This window comes from Scyliorhinus torazame, chromosome 16 (genome assembly GCF_047496885.1).
Source record: "Scyliorhinus torazame isolate Kashiwa2021f chromosome 16, sScyTor2.1, whole genome shotgun sequence".
Taxonomy (NCBI): Eukaryota; Metazoa; Chordata; class Chondrichthyes; order Carcharhiniformes; family Scyliorhinidae; genus Scyliorhinus; species Scyliorhinus torazame.
The window spans coordinates 41,680,703-41,705,116 of NC_092722.1; the positions used below are offsets into that span (position 1 = coordinate 41,680,703).

Below are 24,414 nucleotides of genomic sequence, written 5' to 3' on the forward strand. Positions count from 1 at the left end.
AGACTATAGTGGCGGATAACGGGGGCAGATACGTGATGGTGAGTGGCAAATTACAGGGAGAGATGGTGGTGTTGGTAAACGTGTATGCCCCGAATTGGGACGATGCCAATTTTATGAGGCGAATGCTAGGACGCATCCCAGACCTAGAGACCGGAAAGCTGATAATGGGGGGAGACTTTAACACGGTGTTGGAACCAAGGCTGGATAGGTCGAAGTCCAGGACTGGTAGGAGGCCGGCAGCAGCCAAGGTGCTTAAGGATTTTATGGAGCAGATGGGAGGGGTGGACCCGTGGAGATTCAGTAGACCTAGGAGTAAGGAGTTCTCGTTTTTCTCCTATGTCCATAAAGTCTATTCACGCATAGACTTTTTTGTGTTGGGTAGGGCATTGATCCCGAGGGTGAGGGGAACGGAATATACGGCTATAGCCATTTCGGATCATGCCCCACACTGGGTAGACTTGGAGATAGGGGAGGAAACAAGAGGGCGTCCACCCTGGAGAATGGATATGGGACTAATGGCGGATGAGGGGGTGTGCTTAAGGGTGAGGGGATGCATTGAAAAGTACTTGGAACTCAATGACAATGGGGAGGTTCAGGTGGGAGTGGTCTGGGAGGCGTTGAAGGCGGTGGTTAGGGGGGAGCTGATATCAATAAGGACACATAAAGGGAAGCAGGAGAGTAAGGAACGGGAGCGGTTGTTGCAAGAACTTTTGAGGGTGGACAGACAGTATGCGGAAGCACCGGAGGAGGGACTGTATAGGGAAAGGCAAAGGCTGCATGTGGAATTTGACTTGCTGACCACAGGCACTGCAGAGGCACAATGGAGGAAGGCGCAGGGTGTACAGTATGAATATGGAGAGAAGGCGAGCAGATTGCTGGCACACCAATTGAGGAAAAGGGGAGCAGCGAGGGAAATAGGGGGGGTGAGAGACGAAGATGGAGAGACGGAGCGGGGAGCGGAGAGAGTGAATGAAGTGTTAAGACATTTTATAAAAAATTGTATGAAGCTCAACCCCCGGATGGGAGGGAGAGAATGATGGAGTTTTTGGATCGGCTGGAAATTCCCAAGGTGGAAGAGCAGGAAAGGATGGGATTGGGAGCACAGATCACGGTAGAAGAAGTGGTGAAAGGAATTAGGAACATGCAGACGGGAAAGGCCCCGGGACCGGACGGATTCCCAGTTGAATTTTACAGAAAATATTTGGACTTGCTCGCCCCGCTACTGACGAGGACCTTCAACGAGGCAAAGGAAAGGGGACAACTGCCCCCGACTATGTCAGAAGCAACGATATTGCTTCTTTTAAAGAAGGAAAAGGATCCGCTACAATGCGGGTCCTACAGACCAATCTCCCTCCTCAATGTAGATGCCAAGGTCTTGGCCAAGGTAATGGCAATGAGAATAGAGGAATGTGTCCCGGGGGTGGTTCATGAGGACCAAACTGGGTTTGTGAAGGGGAGACAGCTGAACACGAACATACGGAGGTTGTTAGGGGTAATGATGATGGCCCCACCAGAGGGTGAAACGGAGATAGTAGTGGCGATGGATGCCGAGAAAGCATTTGATAGAGTGGAGTGGGATTATCTGTGGGAGGTGTTGAGGAGATTTGGGTTCGGAGAGGGGTATGTTAGATGGGTGCAGCTGCTGTATAGGGCCCCAGTGGCGAGTGTGGTCACGAATGGACGGGGATCGGCATATTTTCGGCTCCATAGAGGGACAAGGCAGGGATGTCCTCTGTCCCCATTACTGTTTGCACTGGCGATTGAGCCCCTGGCGATAGCGCTGAGAGGTTCCAAGGGATGGAGGGGAATACTTAGGGGAGGAGAAGAACACCGGGTATCTTTATATGCGGATGATCTGCTACTATATGTGGCGGATCCAGCGGAGGGGATGCCAGAAATAATGCGGATACTTGGGGAGTTTGGGGATTTTTCAGGGTATAAATTGAACATGGGAAAGAGTGAGCTGTTTGTGGTGCATCCAGGGGAGCAGAGTAGAGAAATAGAAGACCTACCGTTGAGGAAGGTAACAAGAGACTTTCGTTACCTGGGGATCCAGATAGCTAAGAATTGGGGCACATTGCACAGGCTAAATTTGACGCGGTTGGTGGAACAGATGGAGGAAGATTTCAAGAGATGGGACATGGTAGCATTGTCAATGGCAGGGAGGGTGCAGGCAGTTAAGATGGTGGTCCTCCCGAGATTCCTTTTTGTGTTTCAGTGTCTCCCGGTGGTGATCACGAAGGCTTTTTTCAAAAGGATAGAAAAGAGTATTATGGGTTTTGTTTGGGCCGGGAAGACTCCGAGAGTGAGGAAGGGATTCTTACAGCGTAGTAGGGATAGGGGGGGGCTGGCACTACCGAGCCTAAGTGAGTATTATTGGGCCGCTAATATTTCAATGGTGAGTAAGTGGATGGGAGAGGAGGAAGGAGCGGCGTGGAAGAGATTAGAGAGGGCGTCCTGTAGGGGGACCAGCCTGCAGGCTATGGTGACAGCCCCATTGCCGTTCTCACCAAGGAACTATACCACGAGTCCGGTGGTGGTAGCTACACTGAAGATTTGGGGACAGTGGAGACGACATAGGGGAAAGACCGGAGCACTGGGGGGGTCCCCGATAAGAAACAACCATAGGTTTGCCCCGGGGGGAATGGATGGGGGATATAGAATGTGGCAAAGAGCAGGTATAACGCAATTGAAAGATCTATTTGTGGATGGGAAGTTTGCGAGTCTGGGAGCGCTGACCGAGAAATATGGGTTGCCCCAAGGGAATGCATTCAGGTACATGCAATTGAGGGCTTTTGCGAGGCAGCAGGTGAGGGAATTCCCGCAGCTCCCGACACAAGAGGTGCAGGACAGAGTCATCTCAAAGAAATGGGTGGGGGACGGTAAGGTGTCGGATATATATAGGGAAATGAGAGACGAAGGGGAGACTATGATGGACGAACTAAAAGGGAAATGGGAAGAAGAGCTAGGGGAGGAGATTGAGGAGGGGATGTGGGCAGATGCCCTAAACAGGGTAAACTCGTCGTCCTCGTGCGCCAGGCTAAGCCTGATTCAGTTTAAGGTATTACACAGGGCACATATGACTGGAACACGGCTCAGTAAATTTTTTGGGGTGGAGGATAGGTGTGCGAGGTGCTCGAGAAGCCCAGCGAATCATACCCATATGTTTTGGTCATGCCCGGCACTACAGGGGTTTTGGATGGGGGTGACAAAGGTGCTTTCGAAAGTAGTAGGAGTCCGGGTCGAACCAAGCTGGGGGTTGGCTATATTTGGGGTTGCACAAGAGCCGGGAGTGCAGGAGGCGAAAGAGGCCGATGTTTTGGCCTTTGTGTCCCTAGTAGCCCGGCGCAGAATATTGCTAATGTGGAAAGAAGCCAAGCCCCCGGGGGTGGAGACCTGGATAAATGATATGGCGGGGTTCATAAAGTTAGAGCGGATTAAGTTCGTCCTAAGGGGGTCGGCTCAAGGGTTTACTAGGCGGTGGCAACCGTTCGTCGAATATCTTGCGGAAAGATAGATAGGGGAGAACAAAGAAGGCAGCAGCAGCAGCCCAGGACTTGGGGGGTGGGGGGGGGGGGGGGGGGGGGGGGGGTGGCCTGAGACAAGGCAGTTGCCAATTAGGGCTAGTTTTTATTTTTTGTTATTTAATATTTATTTATTTGTTGTTGTTTTCTTTTGTTCTTGTTTAAATAAAAAAGGTCATTATTATCTGTATTGTTATAATGTTGTGTAAAGGATGCACAATGTACTGTGTTGGTTGACCAAAAATTTTCAATAAAATATTATTTAAAAAAAAAAAAAAAAATGAAGGGAAAATAAGAATGTCAGGAATATCAATGCAATTTCTTTTAAAAAATAAATTTAGAGTACCCAATTCATTTTTTCCAATTAAGGGGCAATTTAGCGTGGCCAATCCACCTAGCCTGCACATCTTTGGGTTGTGGGAGTGAAACCCACGCAAACACGGGGAGAATGTGCAAACTCCACACAGACAGCGGCCCAGAGCCGGGATCGAACCTGGGACCTCGGCGCTGTGAGGCACAGTGCTATCCACTGCGCCACCATGCTGCCCCTTCAATGCATTTTCAATGAGTTACTGGTGGATTTAAAGTTCCTCCTACCTTACACATCTGAGATTTCTGCTCGATAACACAGTTTTCCTCCTTCACCTACTCGTAGGTAGTCTCCAGGCTTTTCATTTTTAAAATAAATTTAGAGTACCCAATTCATTTTTTCCCAGAGGCAATTTAGCGTGGCCAATCCACCTACCCTGCATATCTTTGGGTTGCGAAGGCGAAATTCATACAAACACGGGGAGAATGTGCAAACTCCACACGGGCAGTGACCTGGAGCCGGGATTGAACCTGGAACCTTGGTGCCGTGAGGCAGCAGTGCTAAACATTGCGTCATCTTGCTGCCCTAATCTTTTGGCTTTTCATAAAGCCCCGCCCAATAGTTGCTGGAGTGAAATAGTGAGCAATCATACTCAACTACAGGGACTCAAGTGGTGTAGTAAAAACAATATTTGCAGAAGTCACAGGATTAAACATCACATGGTGAAACCTCCAGTAATGCCAACCAGTACTAACAGCCCTAACCAATGACAAAAGACAAATTTTAAAACACTGAAGGAAAAAAATTACCAATGCCATATATCCAATCCTTTAATTATTATTCAGTGCCCTCTAGAAGGTATGAATTTCAAGGAAGAACAGAACCAATTGTGACTCTGTTGGAAAATTCAACACTCACCATCTCATCTCATACATGAAGAATGGCCAATTGGTAAAGTGACAAGGAACTACCAGGTTCCTTGGAACATTATCCCACCAGGAGTCAATGACTTGAGTCCACCAATCACAAAGATGCTGGCAGAAAAATAGGAATTTGCGTTCAATAGGGAAGACAGGTTTGGGTTGAGTTTTGGCATTCTGCAAGGTGGAATCGTTTTATTGTCTAAGATTTTTAAAACTTCTTCATGGTGTTATGGGCCAGGGTTTAGAGAACACCAAAGTGTATCATGGAGTTCACCTGACCCACGACTTTTAATAGATTGTGGTTATGGGGAGCACAAGGGCCTACTTTACAGGTGTGATGCAAGAGATCTAAAGTACTTTTAAAACAAAGCCATGTTTATTTATGAATCCAGTTAACACTTTATAAACCCACAGTAAACATCTCAACAACTATCAACACCAATAATCCCCACAGATACAATATTCGATAAGTAACCCTTCATAACTTTCATAACAATATCCACAAGACCAAAAGACCCTTTTTACAGAAAGACAGCAGGTTTAAATTCTCTACAGAAGCAGGTATCACTTTGAAATCCTCAAATGATCGGGAGACAGTCTTTAGATTGCAGAAAGAGATCAATGCACCTTCTTGCTGTGACTGCAGCTTCTTCAACTCTGGAAACTAAACTAAAAGACACACACCAGCTTTTTTGCTCAAAGCATAAGTAAAAGCAGAGTCACAGCTCAGCACCATCCACACACTGACATCACTGCAGCTATTTGATAAACACCCATTTCTTTAAGGTATATCCACTACAGCTATTTGATAAACATCCATTTATTAAAGGTACTCCCACATGTCACCTCCCTCCCAAGAAAACAAAATAAACCATCAACTTCAAGATGGTTTCATTTTTCACCTTTTCACTTTCCTTTAAGAAATGTTGACAGTGAATATAAGTTTTTTTTTAACAAAACAAAACACGCAAACATTTATAATAACAGTCCATTTTAGGTCTTCTTCCTCCAATTGGAATCCCTCTTGATTTAGTCACTTTGGACAAGGTGGTCTCTGCATGATCCATCTATTTCTCTAGGCCTTGGCATTTTTCTTTAAAGTCAGATACTTCAGTTCAATCCGATCACAGAGCCCTTTGTAATTCTCCAACACAGGAGCATTGGTTAACACAGCCTTCAGGCAGTCAAATGCCTGTTGACACCCCTCTGTCCACTTAAATTTGCTACGCTTTTTTAGCAAGTCCGTCAGTGGAGCAACCACACTGCTAAAATGTGGCACAAATTTCCGGTAGACTCCACTCATGCCAAGAAATCGCATTATTTCTCTTTGTGTCGAGGGTATTGGAAACTCCCCAATAACTTTTGTTTTCACATCCCGTGGGACCATTCGACCATGTCCGATTGTATGGGCCAGGAAAGCGACTTGGGCTTTTCCAAATTCACTTTTGGTTAGGTTTACCACCAAACCCGCCTCCTGAAGTCGATCAAATAACTCCATCAGATGCTTTAAATGTTCTTTCCATGTCTGGCTGAAAATTACCAGATCGTTGATGTATACCACACAATTGGGTAATCCTGAAACTACTTTGTTAGTTAACCGTTGAAATGTGGCTGGGGCGTTTTTCATGCCAAAAGGCATAACTTTGAATTGGTATGTACCATCTGGAGTCACAAAAGCTGAAATCTCCTTCGCCCTTTCAGATAAAGGTACCTGCCAGTAACCTTTAAGTAAATCCAGTTTGAAAATAAAAGCGGATTGTCCCACCTTCTCAATGCAATCCTCCAAGCGTGCGATAGGTTAAGAGTCCATTCTTGTAACTGCATTAACCTTTCTATAGTCCACACACAACCGTTGGGTACTGTCCGGTTTTGGTATCATCACTATGGGTAAGCGCCAATGGTTCAACCCACTTCAATTATGCCATTTTTAAGCATACTTTTAATCACTTTGTTAACCTGTGCCAATTTTAAAGGGTTAAGTCTATATGGATGTTGTTTAATTGGAACAGCGTTTTCCACATCTACATCATGTATAGCCATTTTAGGACTTCCCAATATATCTCCACAAACTTGCCCATGTGATATCAATAACTCTTTTAGGTCAGTCCGTTTTTCCTCTGGAAGGTAACTCAACAATTTAGCCCAATTTTAAAGAACATCCTCGTTTTCCAATTTAATTTGAGGGATGTCAAATTCAAAGTCATCTGGATTTGGTTCGTCACTTTTGAGTTAGAATCATTAAAACCTCCTACTTTTGCTCTCCTTCCCATTCAAAGTACCTTTTAAGCATATTCACATGACACACGCGATGAGTTTTCCTTCTACCCCGGCGCTCTTACCACATAATTCACCTCACTTAATTTCCTTTCAATCTGATAAGGTCCACAAAACCTTGCTTTTAAAAGGTTCACCTACCACTGGAAACAACACTAAAACTTTTATCTCCACTGGCAAAACTACGAACTTTTGATTTCTTGTCCGCTACCGTTTCATCACATGTTGTGCAATTTTAAAATGCTATCTAGCCAATTCATCTGCTCTATTTAATCGTTCCCTAAAATTTGACATGTAATCCAATAATGTAAGTTCCGATTTCTCACTGACCAATTTTTCACTAATAAATTTAAGTGGTCCTCTTACATCATGACCAAAAGGTAGTTCAAAAGGGCTGAATTTGGTTGACTCATTAGGTGCATCCCTAATTGCAAACAGTACGAATGGAATTCCTTTTTCCCAATCCTCTGGATAATCGTGACAATAAGCCCTCAACATTCTCTTTAGTGTCTGATGCCACTAACGCTCCCTGCGATTCTGGATGGTACGCAGTTGATTTAAATTGTTTTATTCCCAAGCTATCCGTAACTTCTTTGAATAACCTCGAGGTAAAATTCGATCCTTGATCCGATTGTATTTCTGTGGGTAGTCCTGTGGGTAGTCCATATCTAGTAAAGAATTTAAGTAACTCCTTCACAAACGTTTTAACTGTAATATTACGTACTGGAATGGCCTCTGGAAACCTAGTAGACACATCCATTATAGTCAAAAGATATTGATTCCCACTTTTCGTTTTAGGAAGTGCTCCTACACAATCAATTAGGACCCTTCTAAAAGGTTCCTCAAATGCTGGAATGGGTAACAAGGGTGGTTTTATCACTGCTTGAGGTTTCCCTATCACTTGACATGTGTGACATGATTGAAAAAAATTAACTACATCTGTATGTAGTCCAGACCAATAAAAATGTTTTTGTATTTTAGCTTGAGTTTTCCTTACTCCCAAATGACCTCCCACTGGAATCTCAAGTGCTATTCGCAACACCTCCTTTCTATACCCTACTGGCAATACCACTTGATGAACATCTGCTCACTTTTCATCTGCCTGCATATGTAAAGGTCTCCATTTTCTCATCAAGACATCACTTTTACAGCAATAACACTCCGATTCCTCTTCCGTGTATGCTTTCTGATACATCCAATTTATTTCTACATCTTTCTGTTGGAACTCCGCCAATTTTCCGAAACTAAAAATATCCACTTCATCCTCCACCTGTTCTTTTCCAACCATCTGATCAAAAATAGTTTCTGATAATGGCACTTCAACTTTATCTTCACTCTCTGATTTCTCCTCGTCTTTTTTATTTAGAAAATATTTTATTGAAGCATTTGTAATTTTCACAATTTAACACATTAACATTTCTTAAAAGAAAAAGAAAAAAACCCGTGTGGGCCGGCGCATGCAAAAAACCTAAAAGACAATGTCCCCTACTGCCCACGTCTTGTTCCCTAATTACCCAAATACTGAGTTCCCTGTTCTTATCTAACATTGCCATGCCTCTTATTTTCATCCCCCCTACTTACTGCTGACGTTCAATTTTCTTTGAAGAAGTCGATGAACGGCTGCCATCTCTGCAGGGACCCCGGAGTTGATCCTCTGAAGGGAAACTTGATTTTTCCAGGCTGAGAAACTCTCCCATATCGCTGACCCACACACCTGACTTTGGGGGCTCTGAATCCCTCCATCCCAGCAAAATCCGTCTCCGGGCCACCAAGGAGGAGAAGGCCAGGACATCAGCCTCCCTCCCCCCTTGGCCCCCGGATCATCCGATACCCCAAATATTGACAGTTCTGGACTCGGGGCGACCCTCCCTTCCAGGACTTCTGACATAACGTCCGCAAATCCCTGCCAGAATCCCCTCAACTTCGGATATGCCCAGAGCATATGCATATGGTTAGCCGGCTACCCTCACACCGCCCACATCTATCCTGCACCTCCTCAAAAAACCTGCTCATCCGGGCTACCGTCTGTGGGCCCTGTGGACCACTTTGAACTGGATCAGGCTAAGTCTGGCACAGGACGAAGATGAACTAACTCTCTTCAAGGCTTTTTCCCACTTTTCCGTTTCCAGCTCTCTTCCCACTTCTGCTTCACATCCCTGATCGGGGCCGCCTCCCACTCCATCAACTCCTTGAATCTCTCCGAATCCTCCCCTCTCCAACCACAGTTTTTGACATCACCTTATCCTGCAGTCCCCTCAGGGGGAGGCAAGGGATGCTTAGAACCTGCCTCCGGACAAAGTCCCGGACCTGAAGATATCGAAACCCATTCCCACCCGGTAGCTCAAACTCCTCCTCTAGTGCCTTCAAGGTCGGAAAGCCCTCCTGGATAAATAAATCCCCAAATCTCTCAATCCCTGCCTGCTGCCACCTCCTGAAGCCCCCATCCAGCCTCCCCAGGACAAACCAGTGATTGTTACAAATCGAAGACCACAATGACGCCCCCTCCAATCCCATGTGCTGCCTCCATTGCCCCCACACCCTTAGGGTTGCCACCACCACAAGGCTTGTAGAATGCCGAGCCGGCGAGAATGGCAGGGGCGCTGTTAGTAAAGCCTCCAAGCTCAAACCCTTGCAGGATGCTGCTTCCACTCGCTCCCAGGCCGACCCCTCCACCACTACCCACTTCCTGACCATCGATACGTTGGCCGCTCGAGGAGTGCCCTCTTCCCGCTCCAGGAGTGCCCTCTTCACTCTCGGGGGTTTCCCCGCCCACACAAAATCTGTAATCGCCACGTTTATTTTTCTAAAAAAAAGTCTTTGGGACAAAAATCGAAGGCATTGAAAAAAGAAAAGCAGTCTTGGGAGGACTGTCATCTTCACCGTCTGGACCCTTCACGCTAGCGTCAGCGGGAGCATGTCCCATCTGTGGAAGTTCATTTTCATTTGGTCGACCGCTTTGTCCAGATTTAACTTGTGGAGCTGCCCCCATTCTTTAGCCACTTGAATCCCTAAATATCTAAAACTCCCCAGCACCACCTTAAAAGGTAACTCCCTCAGACTCCTTTCCTGCCCCCGTGCCTGGATCACAAACATCTCGCTCTTTCCCATATTCAGCTTGTAGTCTGAAAATCGCCCAAATTCTCCCGATAACTCCATGGTTTCGGTCATCCCCCCACCGGGTCTGTAACATAAAGCAGCAAGTCATCCGCATAAAGAGAAACCCTGTGCTCCACCCCCACCCCCCCTCACTATTCCCCGCCACGCATTCGATGTTCTAAGGGCCATTGCTAAAGGCTCGATGGCCAGGGCAAACAGTAATGGGGAGAGCGGGCATCCCTGCCTTGTCCATCTCCTGAGATTAAAGTATTCTGACCGGGTTCGGTTGGTTCTCATATTTGCCACTGGGGCCTGACATAACAGCCGGTCCCAGTCCACAAATCCCTGCCCAAACCCAAACCTGCCTAAAATATCCCATAGGTATGCCCATTCCACCCGGTCGAAAGCCTTCTCCCCGTCCATGGCTACTACCACCTCAGCCTCACGCCCCTCAGTTGGCATCATAACATTAAGAAACCGCCTAATATTGGACGTCAGGTGCCTGCCCTTCACAAATCCCGTATGATCCTCACCTATTACCTCCGGGACACAGTCCTCTATTCTGGTGGCCAAGATCTTTGCCAGTAATTTAGCATCTACATTTAAAAGGGAAATTGGTCTGTACGATCCACAGCTCTCCAGTCCTTGTCTCGCTTCAGGATGAGAGAGCTTGATGCCTGCGATAGCGTTGGTGGGACTAGCCCAGAGAACTTTTTATAAAATTCCACTGGGAATCAGTCAGGTCCCAGGGCCTTACCCATTGCATTGCCCCAAATCCGTCTATCACTTCACCGAGCCCAATTGCCCCCCCAAGACTTCCACCAGCTCATCTACCTTCGGGAACTCTAGCCTCTCCAGGAATTGGTTCATTCCCTCCTCCCCCCGGAGGAGGTTCCGACTCATATAAATGACTATAGAATTCACAGAACACACCATTAACCGCCCCCGGGGCCCTCACTACTTTCCCCTCACATCCTTAATTTTCCCCATCTCTCTCGCTGCCTCCTGCTTCCTCAGCTGATGTGCCAACATCCTGCTAGCTTTCTCCCCATATTCATATACTGCCCCTTTTACCCTCCTCAGCTGTCCCTCCGCCTTGCTTGTAGAAAGGAGCCCAAAATCCATTTGAAGTCTCTGACGGTCCTTCAGGAGCTTCTCATTCGGAGATTCCGCATATCTCCTATCCACATGTAAGATTTCTCCTACTAGCCTGTCCAGCTCTGCCCATTCAGCCCTTTCCCTATGGGCCCGAATCGAAATATACTCCCGCTTTCAATGCCTCCCACAGCACCCTAGCCGCAGTCTCTCCAGTGTCGTTGGTTTTTATATACTCCCTCACATATCTTATCGTCTGCTAACAGCCCTGCATCTAGCCTCCATTGTGGGCGCTGAGAATTTCCCGTGTTCACATGTAGGTCTAGCCAATGTGACGCATGGTCCGATACTATGATTGCTGAATACTCTGTGTCCACCACCCCCATTCTCCTCTTGTCTTAACCTGTGACTTTGCGATCTTATTACTACATTATCCGGAAAAATCCCAGGATACTCGTCCTTCAACACTTCAGTTGTCTGATTTGCCACGGGCTAATCAACCGCAGTAGGCATCACTCCCACCTGCGATCCAGATATATCATTACCCAAGATAAACTGTATTCCTGGGCAAGCTAATTTCTCTATTACTCCTACTACCACTTCACCACTCTTCACTGGACTTCCAACTGTACCGTATATAATGGAACACTACTCTTCTCACCCTGAATTCCACATATTACCATTTTCCTGGCAATATTCGTCCCAAACTACATAACTCCTCATCTCTTACCATTAAAGATTGACTAGCTCCCGTATCTTTTAAAATTGTGACTTCTTTACCTACTCCTTCTGGTACACGAGTAAACCTTACCCACACAAGTAAATTCTTTAAAGAGATCTGGCACCTTCTTATCAATTACCTCTTGATCAGGCTGTACAATCTTTTGCACCTCCTTCACTTCACTTGGGCTTTCCTTTACCACTTTAACAAACCCCATGGTCTTATCCTGTTTTACCACATCAGCCTTCCAAGTGCTTTTCTTCAACCACCAACACGGTGGTTAACATTTCTACTTGGACTCAAGGCTGGTGTGTTTCCAGTTGCCATATACAGCAGGGTAGAGGAAGCCATTTAGAGATCAACTTTACATGGCCTTGTTTATTACTGTGAAAATATTTTAAACTTCATGTCTCTTCCACTCTCCTTATTATCTCCCATCAGATCTCCTTTACCTCTACCACTTGAGTATTTCTCTTTTCCCCAGTTTCTATCCTTCACAGGCTGAAACTGATGTCGGAAACCAAGCTTTGATTTATGAACTAATTCATAATCATCTGCCATTTCTGCTGCTAATCTCGCAGTTTTAATCCTCTGCTCTTCCACACGAGTTCTCACTACATCAGGAATTGAATTTTTAAACTCCGGCAAAAGTATAATTTCTCTGAGAGCTTCATACGTTTGGTCTATTTTCAAAGCCCTTATCCACCTCTCAAAATCACATATCACATAGACAGAGCTGGGGGTCCCGGGAGGAGTAGTGCAGGATATCCGTGAAGTGTTCTGACAACCTGGGCAAGTGCGCGGTCAATTCCAGTCCCCACTCATTTCTGAGTTTTACTAGTGTGATGAATGGTTACTGTACTACTGTACCCTTGTCATCATGTAAGGGACTGTTTAGCACAGGGCTAAATCGCTGGCTTTGAAAGCAGACCAAGGCAGGCCAGCAGCACGGTTCGATTCCAGTAACAGCCTCCCCGAACAGGCGCCGGAATGTGGCGACTAGGGGCTTTTCACAGTAACTTCATTTGAAGCCTACTTGTGACAATAAGCGATTTTCATTTCATTTCATTCATTGTGAAGAACTGAGGTGGAAATTGTCGCTTTGTTACGAAGATGAAAACAGTGGTGATGAGATAGCTGATTAACATTTCTACTTGGACTCAAGGCTTGTGTGTTTCCAGTTGCCATATACATCAGGGTAGAGGAAGCCATTTAGAGATCAAGTTTCAGGCTTCCCTCTAAACCCAGAGACATCACAAGGGACAGTTGCACTTTTTGGTCTGGTGTACATCGCAGCAAAGCGTTGGAGAGCAAAACGAGAAAGATGTTGGCCTAGACCTTAAGCAGAGGAAATGTTGACTCTGTTGTTCACCACACGGGAGGCAGGTGGGAGCTTGAACTCAGTTTGAAAACCAAATTTGTGAGGAGTTATAACCGAGGCTCAAGGATTTGCCCAGCTCAAACTAGGAGAGTCCCCAAGGAAAACTTTCAGTGGAAGACAGTACTGGGAAATGAGTAGAAGTAACCCTTGGGTGCTGCCAAACACTTTAGATCGGTTCCAGGAGAGAGTTTTTGATTGACATTAAAATAGAAAGTGGCTGACTGTGTAGTTTAAAGTACAAGTTGCCCATGAAAAGTTAATAGCATTTAATAGTGTTTGGTTTTTAGTCATTGATAAATGATTCATTTGAAACACAAAATCTTGGCTTGCCATCCTTTCAGTTAATGGCTCAAAAGTTCAAGGCACGATTTAACTGGCGAGTGCGTTGTTTCCCGGCTCTCGCAGCGCTGAGAAACAATGCTATTAAGTGTCACGGATTAGATAGCCAAGGCCGCACATAGTCCCATTTTCTGCTTCCCGATCTCTGGAGATCGCAACGCAACCCTGCCTACCACCCCTCCCCGCCCCCAATACCCACACAGGGCACCACCCCCCCGCACCTCCCCTTAAACACCCACGCAGTGCACCCCGGCTCGATACCAGCCACGTGAAGAATGCCAGCCTGGCACCGTGGCAGTACCCTGGTACCCTGGCAGTGTACCCTGACAGTGCCGCCTGAAAATGCCATCTTGGCAGTGCCAGGCTGGCACCCAGGTGGCACTGCCAGGGTACCAGCCTGGCAGCAGCAGTGCCTGGGTACCACCCTGCCCAAAGGGCATGCACCAGGGGGCCTCCGACCCTGGGAGATCGTAGGGTCTGGATGTGATTGCACTGAGAGGGTGTAGAGGAGATTTCCAAGGATATTGCCAGGACTGGAACATTTTAGCTATCTCTCCCACAAACAGCAGTTGAAGCTGTTGTTAATTTTAAATCAGATAAGATTTTTGTTAAGGATATGGGCTGAAGGCAGGTCTATGGAGTTAGGCCACAGATCAACCATGATCTCATTGAATGGCAGGACAGGCTCGAGGGGCTGAATGGCCTACTCCTGTTCCTATGTTCCTAGGAGAGATTGGGATTGTTTTCCTTGGAACAGAGGAGGCTGAGGGGTGATTTATTTGAGAAATACAAAATTATGAGGGGCCTAGATTGGATTAAATGGATGACCTATTTAATTTAGCAAAGGGGGCCAAAACCAATAGTTGGTAGAAGGATTAGAGAGATTAGGAAACATTTTTTTCACCCAGCAATTGGGAGAGATTGGTAAGAGGCAAAATCATTCATCGCATTTAAAAAGTATATTACTTGAACAGCTATGGTCTGCAGGGCTATGGATTTATGGTAACAATGTGGGATTAGGTTGGATAGCTCATCTTCAATCAGCATTTACACAATGGGCTGAATGGCCTCCTTGTGTTTAAATATTTTAAAATTTCTATGCTCCAGCTCGTCAGATACACAGACAGTCTAATGAGAATGAAGCAATTTATGACAGATTAATCTCCAGTGACTTAAGAGGTGGCACATTAGTATTTTTTCAAAAAAGTCATATTTTACAAAAACAGAAAAAGGCCTTTTAAGTTTAAAAAAAAAAGGTGAAGTGGCGTGTCAATTTTCCAACACAGACAGCAGGGGAGAGAAGAAATAAAGTGAAGGTTGAAGCCTGTAATTTCCAAAGTCAGTCATAGGTATTTCAGTAATTACAGACGTATTTTTTAGTAATTAGACATTTAATGTAAATTCACTTTCTGAATGCGTTAAAAAGATATTTAAATTAAAGCATTTGTTCACAAAACTAGTTATGTCTTTTAAATTACACACTTAACTACATGGAATCCAGACAGACCTTACCTCCCACATATACACATTGTTCTTGACCTGGGACTTTTTCTTCCTTTCGCCGTAGAATGGACCATATTTTCTGCCTTTCTGAATGGATTTTGTGGCCCACACACCTGAAAGACAAAGTTTTATGAAGCTCTGTGGCCAAGACTTAACCTTGAAACTTAAAAGTGTGTAAATTTGAGCTGAAAAAGTTCCCACTATGTTCAAGGTATTTAACAGTAATTATGCATGGAGCTTTCCACATGGCATTTTATTAATTACATTATACAGGACTGCTGGTCACTTCCCAAGCTCCATGTAATATTTTTAAAATGCTTTGTAAATCTGCTTGGAGGTGGTGCGGGTGGAAAGGAGGGAGTGGAATCAAAAGGTATCTATGGTCTACACTCCAGTTCACAATGCAGATGAACCCTAGATGAGAAAATTGCTGAAAAATAACCCGAAAGAATTGGAAGCCAGGGAGTACACCCAGAACCAGATTTTAAACATTCATGGTGTTACACCATAATACTGAAAAGTGATTCTTTCCTCAATGTTTGAACAATAAAGTAAATATGCACATAAACTTTTCCAGTCGTCAATTTGAATACCTTGCGACTTTCAGTGGCAGCCTATAGGAGGTCGTCAAATGTTAAGGTAGCTCTCCTTTGCATCCGCTTCCTGGAGGTAACTGGTGGATTGTTCCATTTGAGAGTCTTTTGTGTAAAGATATCAAAAGGTGCAAAAAAAGAATATTGGGAAGAAAGGTGCGAGCGGTAGCTCCTTCTGAGGAACTGAGCAAGGTGCGAAGTCCTGCGGGATCGAAGATGGCGGAGGCAAGTCCGTCAAGTGGGGCGGCACCTATCACAGTGGACTAGCTCGCACTGTGTCAGTATTTTTCTCGGATGTCTTGTCCCAAATATTTGGTTTTTAAAAAAAAGAAAAAATGAGGTAGTCACAGATGGTCACCAATTATAATGGGTAATTGGCAATAAAGGAGACAGACAGACAGACATAATAGATCTTAAACAAGATAATAACAGAAATTATGCTCGTGTCCATAGAACTCCGGAACCACAGAGGCCTCAAGAAGAAGAAAAGAAGAAAGAAAGAAGAAAAGATGAAGATAATCATCATGTTCTACAGTTGGATCTTAGCGGCATCCCTCCAGTTGCGCATGGACGCTACCCCCCTGACCCCTACCACACAGGCCGTGAATGTTTCCCACCCCTGCCATGCACTGTACCCAGAGGTAGTTACCGATACACCGACCTGGTGTGACAAGTTCATCACCTGGTATTCCCGGTCCTACGTTGTGGAAGTACTGTTAGTACTGGCGATACTCTGCAGTGTCGTTCAGACCCTTAGACTCAGGAAATGGCGGAGGAAAGCCTCCCCGCACCCCGGTATACACCTTCGGATCCCCTATTTTCAGACTTCAACAAACCTCCCAACCCCTTTAAGTGAATTAAAGTACATCCGTTTTTTTGTGTGTTTGTTTCGCTCTAATAAAGAAATGTAAAACTCTGTGCTTGACTGCCAAGCCAGAGAGACCAGTGTTGCTGCTGTTGTACAGTTTAAAATGTTGTAAATTATTTTGATTGATAGAGGATAGTTTAATTAAGGACAGTTAGAGGTTCCAGTTTTTAAAATTTTGTAATGCATGCCTGAATGTCATAGCGCCCTGTAGAATTTTACAATGATGTATGTACATTAAATAATTTAGGTAAAAATTGCAATTCATCGGACAGAGCAGTGTAGAGCCTGTCAGCGCTTATGGGTGCCCGACCTGGGAGGAGAACGAAGACGACGCGGTAATGTGATCCTTCACGCTTTGCATTGAGGATCACAAGGAGGGTGTGTAGCCATCTGGGATGGCCACTTCCAGAATACAAAATGGATGCTTGCAAAGATTGCAGGGAACTATGGACAATGCTAAGAAAGCAGGCAGGCACAGAGCCTGTACGTGTATTGGAACCAAAGCTCCCAGACGAGACTGAAACTATAGGTCTATTAGCATATTGATGGCCCATCTCCGGGAACAAAAAGTAACCAATCTGGCTCCAGACCTCACGGCGCCAGTCCCCCAAACCGAAAGCACAAACAAAGCCAGGCCAAAGGCCACCTAGGACACGCCCAGCCATCAGGGCACCCACCCCTTTATTGGTCAAGATCAATACAAGTGATCAAGATATGGGGCTGTTTAGCACAGGGCTAAATCGCTGGCTTTGAAAGCAGACCAAGGCAGGCCAGCAGCACGGTTCAATTCCCGTAACAGCCTCCCCGAACAGGCACCGGAATGTGGCGACTAGGGGCTTTTCACAGTAACTTCATTTGAAGCCTACTTGTGACAATAAGTGATTTTCCATTTCCATTTCCAAGTGATCAAGATACGGCCCAATTGATTGGGGCCAAGTTCAAGGCCCGCCCAAAAGCGCGCGAAGCCCCTTTGGGTATAAGAAGAAGGGCCCAAGAGAGAATCGCTCTCTTGGAATTGGTTCTCAAAGCGGAGAGACCCTTCCACCAGCTACACCAGAAGCAAGTAAGTCCAAGGTCAACGCTCGCTACCAGACGGACAACCTTAGCTGTTCCCCTTCACCACTTCGACCCCAGCAGCCTCAGATCCGAACAACGGCCATTGTTCCTCTGACTGAGTGGGCGCCCGAAGCTAAGTATAGGCTTTAGCAGTAGTGATAGTTTAGTCTGTAGTATTTTGTGCACGAGTAGATATTGCTGTGTGTGTAAATAAATAGTATTGACTTTGAACTAACTAACTGGTGTACCGGCTCTTTGATCAGTATTCGGGTTTGAACCTTGTGGCGGTATCGAAAGATACCTGGCGACTCTAAAGCAAACGTAATTAGAATTAAGGAAGGCAACCATATTGACTGCCATATTTAGAACCAAATAAAGAGAGCAACAGGCCGACTGAATATTTTGAGTCAATGTTTATGAAGTTGATGGGGGGTAGGATCAGGTCCACCTCCCACCCCAAATCGAGCTGGATCGGGCCCACCGTTCGCTCTGGGCGAAACCACGGGAAAATGAGCCACCACGAGCGGTGATAGAATGTTTCCACAGCTATTGGACAAAGGAGAGGGCCAATGGGAATCGGAGGTTTGGTATTCAAATATATCAAGATGTCATGGCAGAATTGGAAAGTAGCCACTAACAAGGCAAAGTCAACGCTTTTCAAGAGTGGTGTGGTGTACCTGACGAGGCTGCGGGTTACGTATAATGCCAAAGTCCATTTCTTCAAGACGGCGGAGGAAGTGAAGGCTTTTATTAAAGCTCAAGGACTTGGACTGAACGGAGTGGGTTTGAAAGGGACTTTGCTGGTGGTTGGGATGGGCTTGTATGAGGACACTGTTGTAAAGATATGTTTTTTCTTATTTCTCCCTTGTTCCTTTTTTTGTACAGAGTTGCTGTTAATTGAAATTGGTGCGTTTTATTTGGGGCTTTTTCTTTTTGTTGTCGTGTTTTCGTTTTTTGGCGGGTGTTTGAAGCGAGTATTTGGCTGGGGGTGCTGGTGAGCAGATTCAGGGTCAAAAGAGGGGGTAGGGGAGTTTCAGCGCATAGGTGTGGTATTTTGGGTTTCTTTATGCGATTGTTTATTTGGGTGCTGTGGGCTCTGGCGAGGGGGAGGGGCTGTGGCTTCTGGACCGGTTTAGGCAGGTTTCGATGAGCAAAGGAGGTGTGAATGGTGGGGGGTAGGGGATGGAGAAGGGAGTTGGTTCGCGAGGAAGTGACTGGGAGATTTCTGGGCTAGAGGAGGGGGGAGGTGAGGTTTGATGGACTGGGGTTTTTTCTCTGTCCCATCACGAGGATGGGGCTGACTGCCATTTTGGATGCCTCTGGTTTAAGAAATATGGGGAATGGAGGGGAAGACCCCTAGCAGTGGAAATGACTGACTTGAAGGGGATGGGGGGTGAGAGAGACTACCGATTTGATTGGTTACATGGAATGTGCGGGGTTTGGGGGCCCAGTGAAGCCAGCAAGAGTTTTCTCTCATTTGAAGAGTTTGAGGGCCGATGCTGCACTTTTGCAATAGACTCAACTGCGGGTGAGGGACCCTATTAGGGGTGGCAATAATTAATTAATAAATGAGTTTTGTTTCAGATGGGGAAGGTGGTAGCGGACCAGAGCAGTAGGTGCGTTATAGTTACGGGGACGTTGGAAGGTAAGTCGGTGGTTTTAGCAAGTATGTACGCTCCTAATTGGGACAATGTAGCGATCATGAAGAGGATACTGGCTGCTATACCAGACATGGATGCGCATCAGTTGATTTTAGGGGGAGATTTGAATTGTGTTCTGAACCCCAAGTTGGACCGGTCTAGCCGAAGTCGCTGATCCCTTCAGGGGTAGCGAAGGTACTGGCGCAGTTCATGAAGGAGATGGGTGGAGCAGATCCGTGGCACTTTTTGCATACTAGGGGGAGGGAATTCTCCTTTTTCTCTCCGGTGCATAACGTAAATTTATGTTATCAACTTTTCATGATGGGGAGGTTTCTGCTGGCAGGGTGAGGAAAGTGGAATATTCTGCGATAGCGAGTTCAGATCATGCTCTGCACTTGGTGGATGTGGTTTTGGAGGTGGGGCTGTTAATGGATTCGGGATTTTGTGTGAAGCTGGCCAGGGCGATTGATGCGTATGTGGAGTTTAACAAGAATGGGGAGATGTCTCCCTCGGTGCTGTGGGAGGCCCTGGAGGCAGTGGTGAGAGTGGGGATAATCTCAGATAAGGCAGAGGTGGATAGGGAAGCGAGGGAAGAGTGCTAACGGTTGGTGGACGAGATCTTGAAGGTAGATGGAAGATAGTCGAGTGATCCCACTCCAGAGTGTCTGGCTAGTAGAAAAAGGTTTAGTGCGCCAGTTGCGGGGCTTAAGGGGGGAGGTAATGTACAAATATGGGGAGAAGGCCAGTCATCTCTTGACCAGTCAGTTGAGGCAGAAGGCGGCCTTCCCACAGATTGTTCAGATGTGGGATTTGGGTTGTGGACATGTGTCTGCACTGGAAAAAGTAATGGGGTGTTTTCCAAGAATCTCTATAGGTCAGAGCCTCCGGGGAGTAGGAGGATGCGCCAGGGTTTCTGGACCGGCTGGGGTATCCTAAGGTGGAGGGAGAGGACTGGGAAGGGTTGGAGGAGCCATTGGGGGAGGAGGAGGTCCGGACGCTATTTGGCAGAGGCATAAGGCACCAAGGGCCGATGTGTTCTGAGTGAAGTTTTATAAAAAGTTTGCTGATCGACTGGTGCTGTTACTGGTGGAGATGTTTTAAGATTCGGTATCGTGGGGGTCTCTTCCAGTTGCAATGATGCAAGCGTCCATTTAGCTTATGCTAAAGAAGGGTAATGACCTGGTGGAGTGTGGGTCGTACTGCCTGATTTCTATATTAAATGTGGATGCCAAGATTTTGGCACGGAGGTTGGCACAGGGATGAAATGTCACCCTCAGGTTATTGAGGATCAGACGGGGTTTGTGAAGGGTCGATGGTTGTCGTCGAATGTGAGGTGACTTTTAAACATGGTGATGTCTCCAGCAGAAGATTATTGTGGTGTTGGATGTTGAGAAGGCTTTTGACAGAGGGTAGAATGGGGCTATTTGTTTGCGGTGTTGGAATGGGTTGGGATAGGGCCTAAATTTGTGTTGCTATACCTCAGGTCAGCGTCCTTATAAATAAGTTTGGGATACTTTCGGCTACATAGTGGAACGCAGCAGGGTGTCATAGTCCAATTGAGACATTGGCCATTGCCCTCAGGGCTTTGGATAAGTGGAAAGGACAATGGGGAGGGAAAGAGAAAAACACAGGATGTCCTTGTAAGCTGATGATTTTCTGTTGTACGTGACAATGGGCAATATCATGACACTGAAGCATTTTTTGACCTTTTTCAGGATGTAAATTGAATTGGGAGAAAAGGGAGTGTTTCCAGTCACTCCGCTGGGGAGGGGAGCTGCTTTGGGGATGATGTTACTACTCTACTTAACAGGTTCCCATTTTAGGTATCTGGGGGTGCAGGTAGCTCGGGATTGGGCCCAGCTTCGGAAGTTGAATTTTACGAGTTTGACGAGTAGGGTTAAGGCTGGCTTACAGAGGTGGGATCGTCTCGGTCCTTGGCAGGCAGAATTCAGTCAGCAACGATGAATTTTTTGCCACGGTTTCTCTTTCTATTCCAGTGTTTGTCGGTTCTCCTGCCGAAATCATTTTTAGGAGATTGGAGAAATTGATTTTGGATTTGGGTGGGTAAAGTGGCTAGGATTCGGAAGACAGTCCTTCAGAGAGACCGGCAGTCAGGGGGCTTGGCGTTGCTGAGTTTGATATATTACTGGGTAGCGAATGCTGAGAAGGTGTTGAGGTGGTGTGCAGATCCTGAGTTTGTATGGAAGCGGATGGAATTAAGGTGGTGTAGGGGGTCGGAGTTTTTTTGAAAGTTTAGAGTACCCAATCATTTTTTTCCCAATTGAGAGGCAATTTACCTTGGCCAACACCTACCCTGCACATCTTTGGGTTGTGGTGTGTGAAACCCGCGCAGACACGGGAGAATGTGCAAACTCCGCACAGACAGTGACCCGGAGCCGGGATCGAACCCAGGTCCTCTGTGCCGTAGGCAGCAGTGCTACCCACTGGGGGGGTCGTAGTTTTGGGTGTTAGTGATGGCCTCGTTGCCGTTTTCTCCGAGGAAATATTCAGTGAACCCGGTGGCGGTCTCCACACCGAAGATATGGAGACAGTTTTGGCCACGCTTTAAATTGGGAGCGGTATCGAAGCTGGCGCCGATCTGTGCGAATCACATGTTTGAGCGGGCGAGGCTGGATGCTAGGTTTAGGGGGTAGGAGAAGGGGGTGGAAGGGATGAGGGACTTGTTTTTGGAGGGGCGATTTGCGAACTTGGAGGAGCTGTCGGGAGATATTTGGGCTTTCACAGGTGGATAATTTTAGGTACCTCGATTCGCAATTTCGCGAAAAAAGTCTTTCCAACATTCCTGGTGGTGACACCATCCTTGTTGTTGGAGAGGGTTTTGTCGCTGGCAGGGATGTAGGAGGCGAGTAGGTCGGGGATTTATGGTAGGATCATGGCAGAAGACGTCTGATGAGGGGGTTAAGGCTAAGTGGGAGGAGTTGGAGGATAGGGTGTGGTGCAAGGCTCTGCAAAGGGTGAATACAACGTTGCTGTGTGCAAGGATACAGTTGAAGAAAGCGCATAGGATCCATTTGTCCAAATCCAGGATGAGCAGATTGTTGTCGGGAGTGGAGCATGAATGTGAGCATTATGGGAGGGGCCTGGCAAATCTCCTTCTTTAGCACCATGTCAGCGATTCTACAAATTGAACTGAAGCCCTTAGGAGGCATATTTGGGGTGTCGGACCTGCAGGAGCTGCAGACAAGGCTGGGGGCTGATTTTCTGGCCTTCGCCTCACTGACTGCTCATAGGCGGGTGTTGCTGGAGCGGAAGTGAGTTTCTCCACCCTGTGCCTCAGTATGGCTGGGGGATCTTATGAAATTTTTATATCTCGAGAAAGTGAAGTACACAGTGAAAGGGGAAATTGAGGGGTTCTACCAGACATGGCAGCCGTTTATTCTGTACTTTAAAGAGCTGGCCACCATTAGTTGTTAGGAAAAGGGGGAGTGAGGAGGGAGTTGGGAGTCATTTTGCTGGGGGGCGGGGGGGGGGTCTTGTTATTGTTTTACTGTTTATATATAAAATTGAAAGTCAAATAAAATATATATATTTAACATTTTGAATGTCATGCACCTTCACGTACAGACAGAATGCTGACCAGAAGTCTGTTCCCCCCAAAACTGGGCCAATGTAAAACGACGAAAAACAGAAAGTTCAAATAACGTGTACAAAAATTGCAAGCTTACAAAAATAAAATATTACTTTCTATATGTGATCATCTTTAGGCTTAGAATACTCACCTAAGCGTTTTTCATCAACCGCTGACGGTTGTAAAGTCACCTCTTGAGGAAGTCCCTTCAACACACGTTGAGGCACATCAGCTAACATCTCAATTTTAGGTGCAGACATTTGAACGCTCTGCAAAGTAAAAGTTATAACAATTTGATTTTTTTGAGTTTGGCTGTTAAAAACTATTTGAAGAAAAAGCAAGGACTGTATAACTGGGGATTCATGACACACTTTCTATTCGCCAAAGATCAGGTAATGCACTAGATAAAAGGCTTGGATTTATGTAGTGCCAATGTTGTTTGAATACAATGACTTACTTTGAACTGCAGTCAATGAGGCTATGAATGTAACCAGTGGTGTTGGGCAGGACACATCTCTACTCTTCTTTAGATAATACCACTGGATGTTTAACATCCACAAGGAGACAGGGCACTATTAACTTTTCACATCTCAAATGGAGAATGATATGGCTCAATGGAGCAGCATTATCCAGTAGATAACTGAGCCGAGCAACTTAAAAAGTGGCCTAGTCTCAAACCGTAGTTGATGTTGAGCTAGTTCATCTCAGTTGGATCAGAATATCGCTGCATATTATTTCAATCCCCTGAATTTGGAGATTAAAAAAAGCCAGAAAACTTTAGTCATTAAGCAGAAAGCCTTGTTTCTTAAAGACAGGATCAGATTTAGCTACAATGATGCTGCAGCAGAACAGCTACCTGACATTCATCATCACATACGATTAATGCCATTTGGATTGATGAAAGGTCATCGACTTCAAACATTAACCTTATTTTTCTCTTCGTAGATGCTGCCTCATCTGCTGGCTTTCAGCATTTTCAAGCACTTTCTATTTTTTATTTCAGATTTCCAGCATCCGCAGTATTTGCTTATGTGTTTGAGAAAAATCTTTGAAAATGGAAAGAAGGTAGAGTATGAATTCCTTAGAAATAACCTTCTCTGCCATCATGGTGGGAGGTATGGCTTACACCATTCCGGAAGATGATCAGAAACATAAGAATGACCCTCCTCAAACAACTGGGCTGAAATCTGGGAATTGTACTGGAATGGATGTCTGTCAAGGTGAATCTCTGATACCATGGTTCGAAATACATTGTGGACTGTATCCAGCTGATAGGCAAATCTCTATCAGATCCAGTAAGTCTATCAGGAAATGTTAAACCACACGAGAAATAAAAAATCACCATGGTCAACAACACATTTCTAGGCCATGAAAACAAGGGCTTTAAAGAGTTTGTAGTCAAGGAGGAAAGTGAAACATCCACCACAACCAGCTTTCCCCCTCCCCTACTTATTCTTTGATGTGGAGATGTCGGCGTTGGACGTGGGTGAGCACAGTAAGAC

At 45.9% G+C, this 24,414-nt stretch overlaps 1 protein-coding gene across 10 annotated transcripts in view; it reads right to left on the minus strand.

The window, feature by feature from the left end:
* prdm2a (PR domain containing 2, with ZNF domain a) overlaps nt 1-24,414 on the minus strand; it is a 277,892-nt gene that overhangs the window by 139,279 nt on the left and 114,199 nt on the right. For 9 of the 10 annotated variants that reach the window (XM_072478398.1, XM_072478403.1, XM_072478396.1 and 6 more), the window contains 2 exons: nt 23,064-23,181; nt 15,176-15,279 (listed from right to left, as the gene is read on the minus strand). In XM_072478398.1, the coding sequence (XP_072334499.1) occupies nt 15,176-15,279; nt 23,064-23,181 (222 nt within the window). Of the gene's footprint in view, nt 1-15,175; nt 15,280-23,063; nt 23,182-24,414 lie in introns of those variants that run through there. The other variant, XM_072478405.1, reaches the window with a different exon arrangement.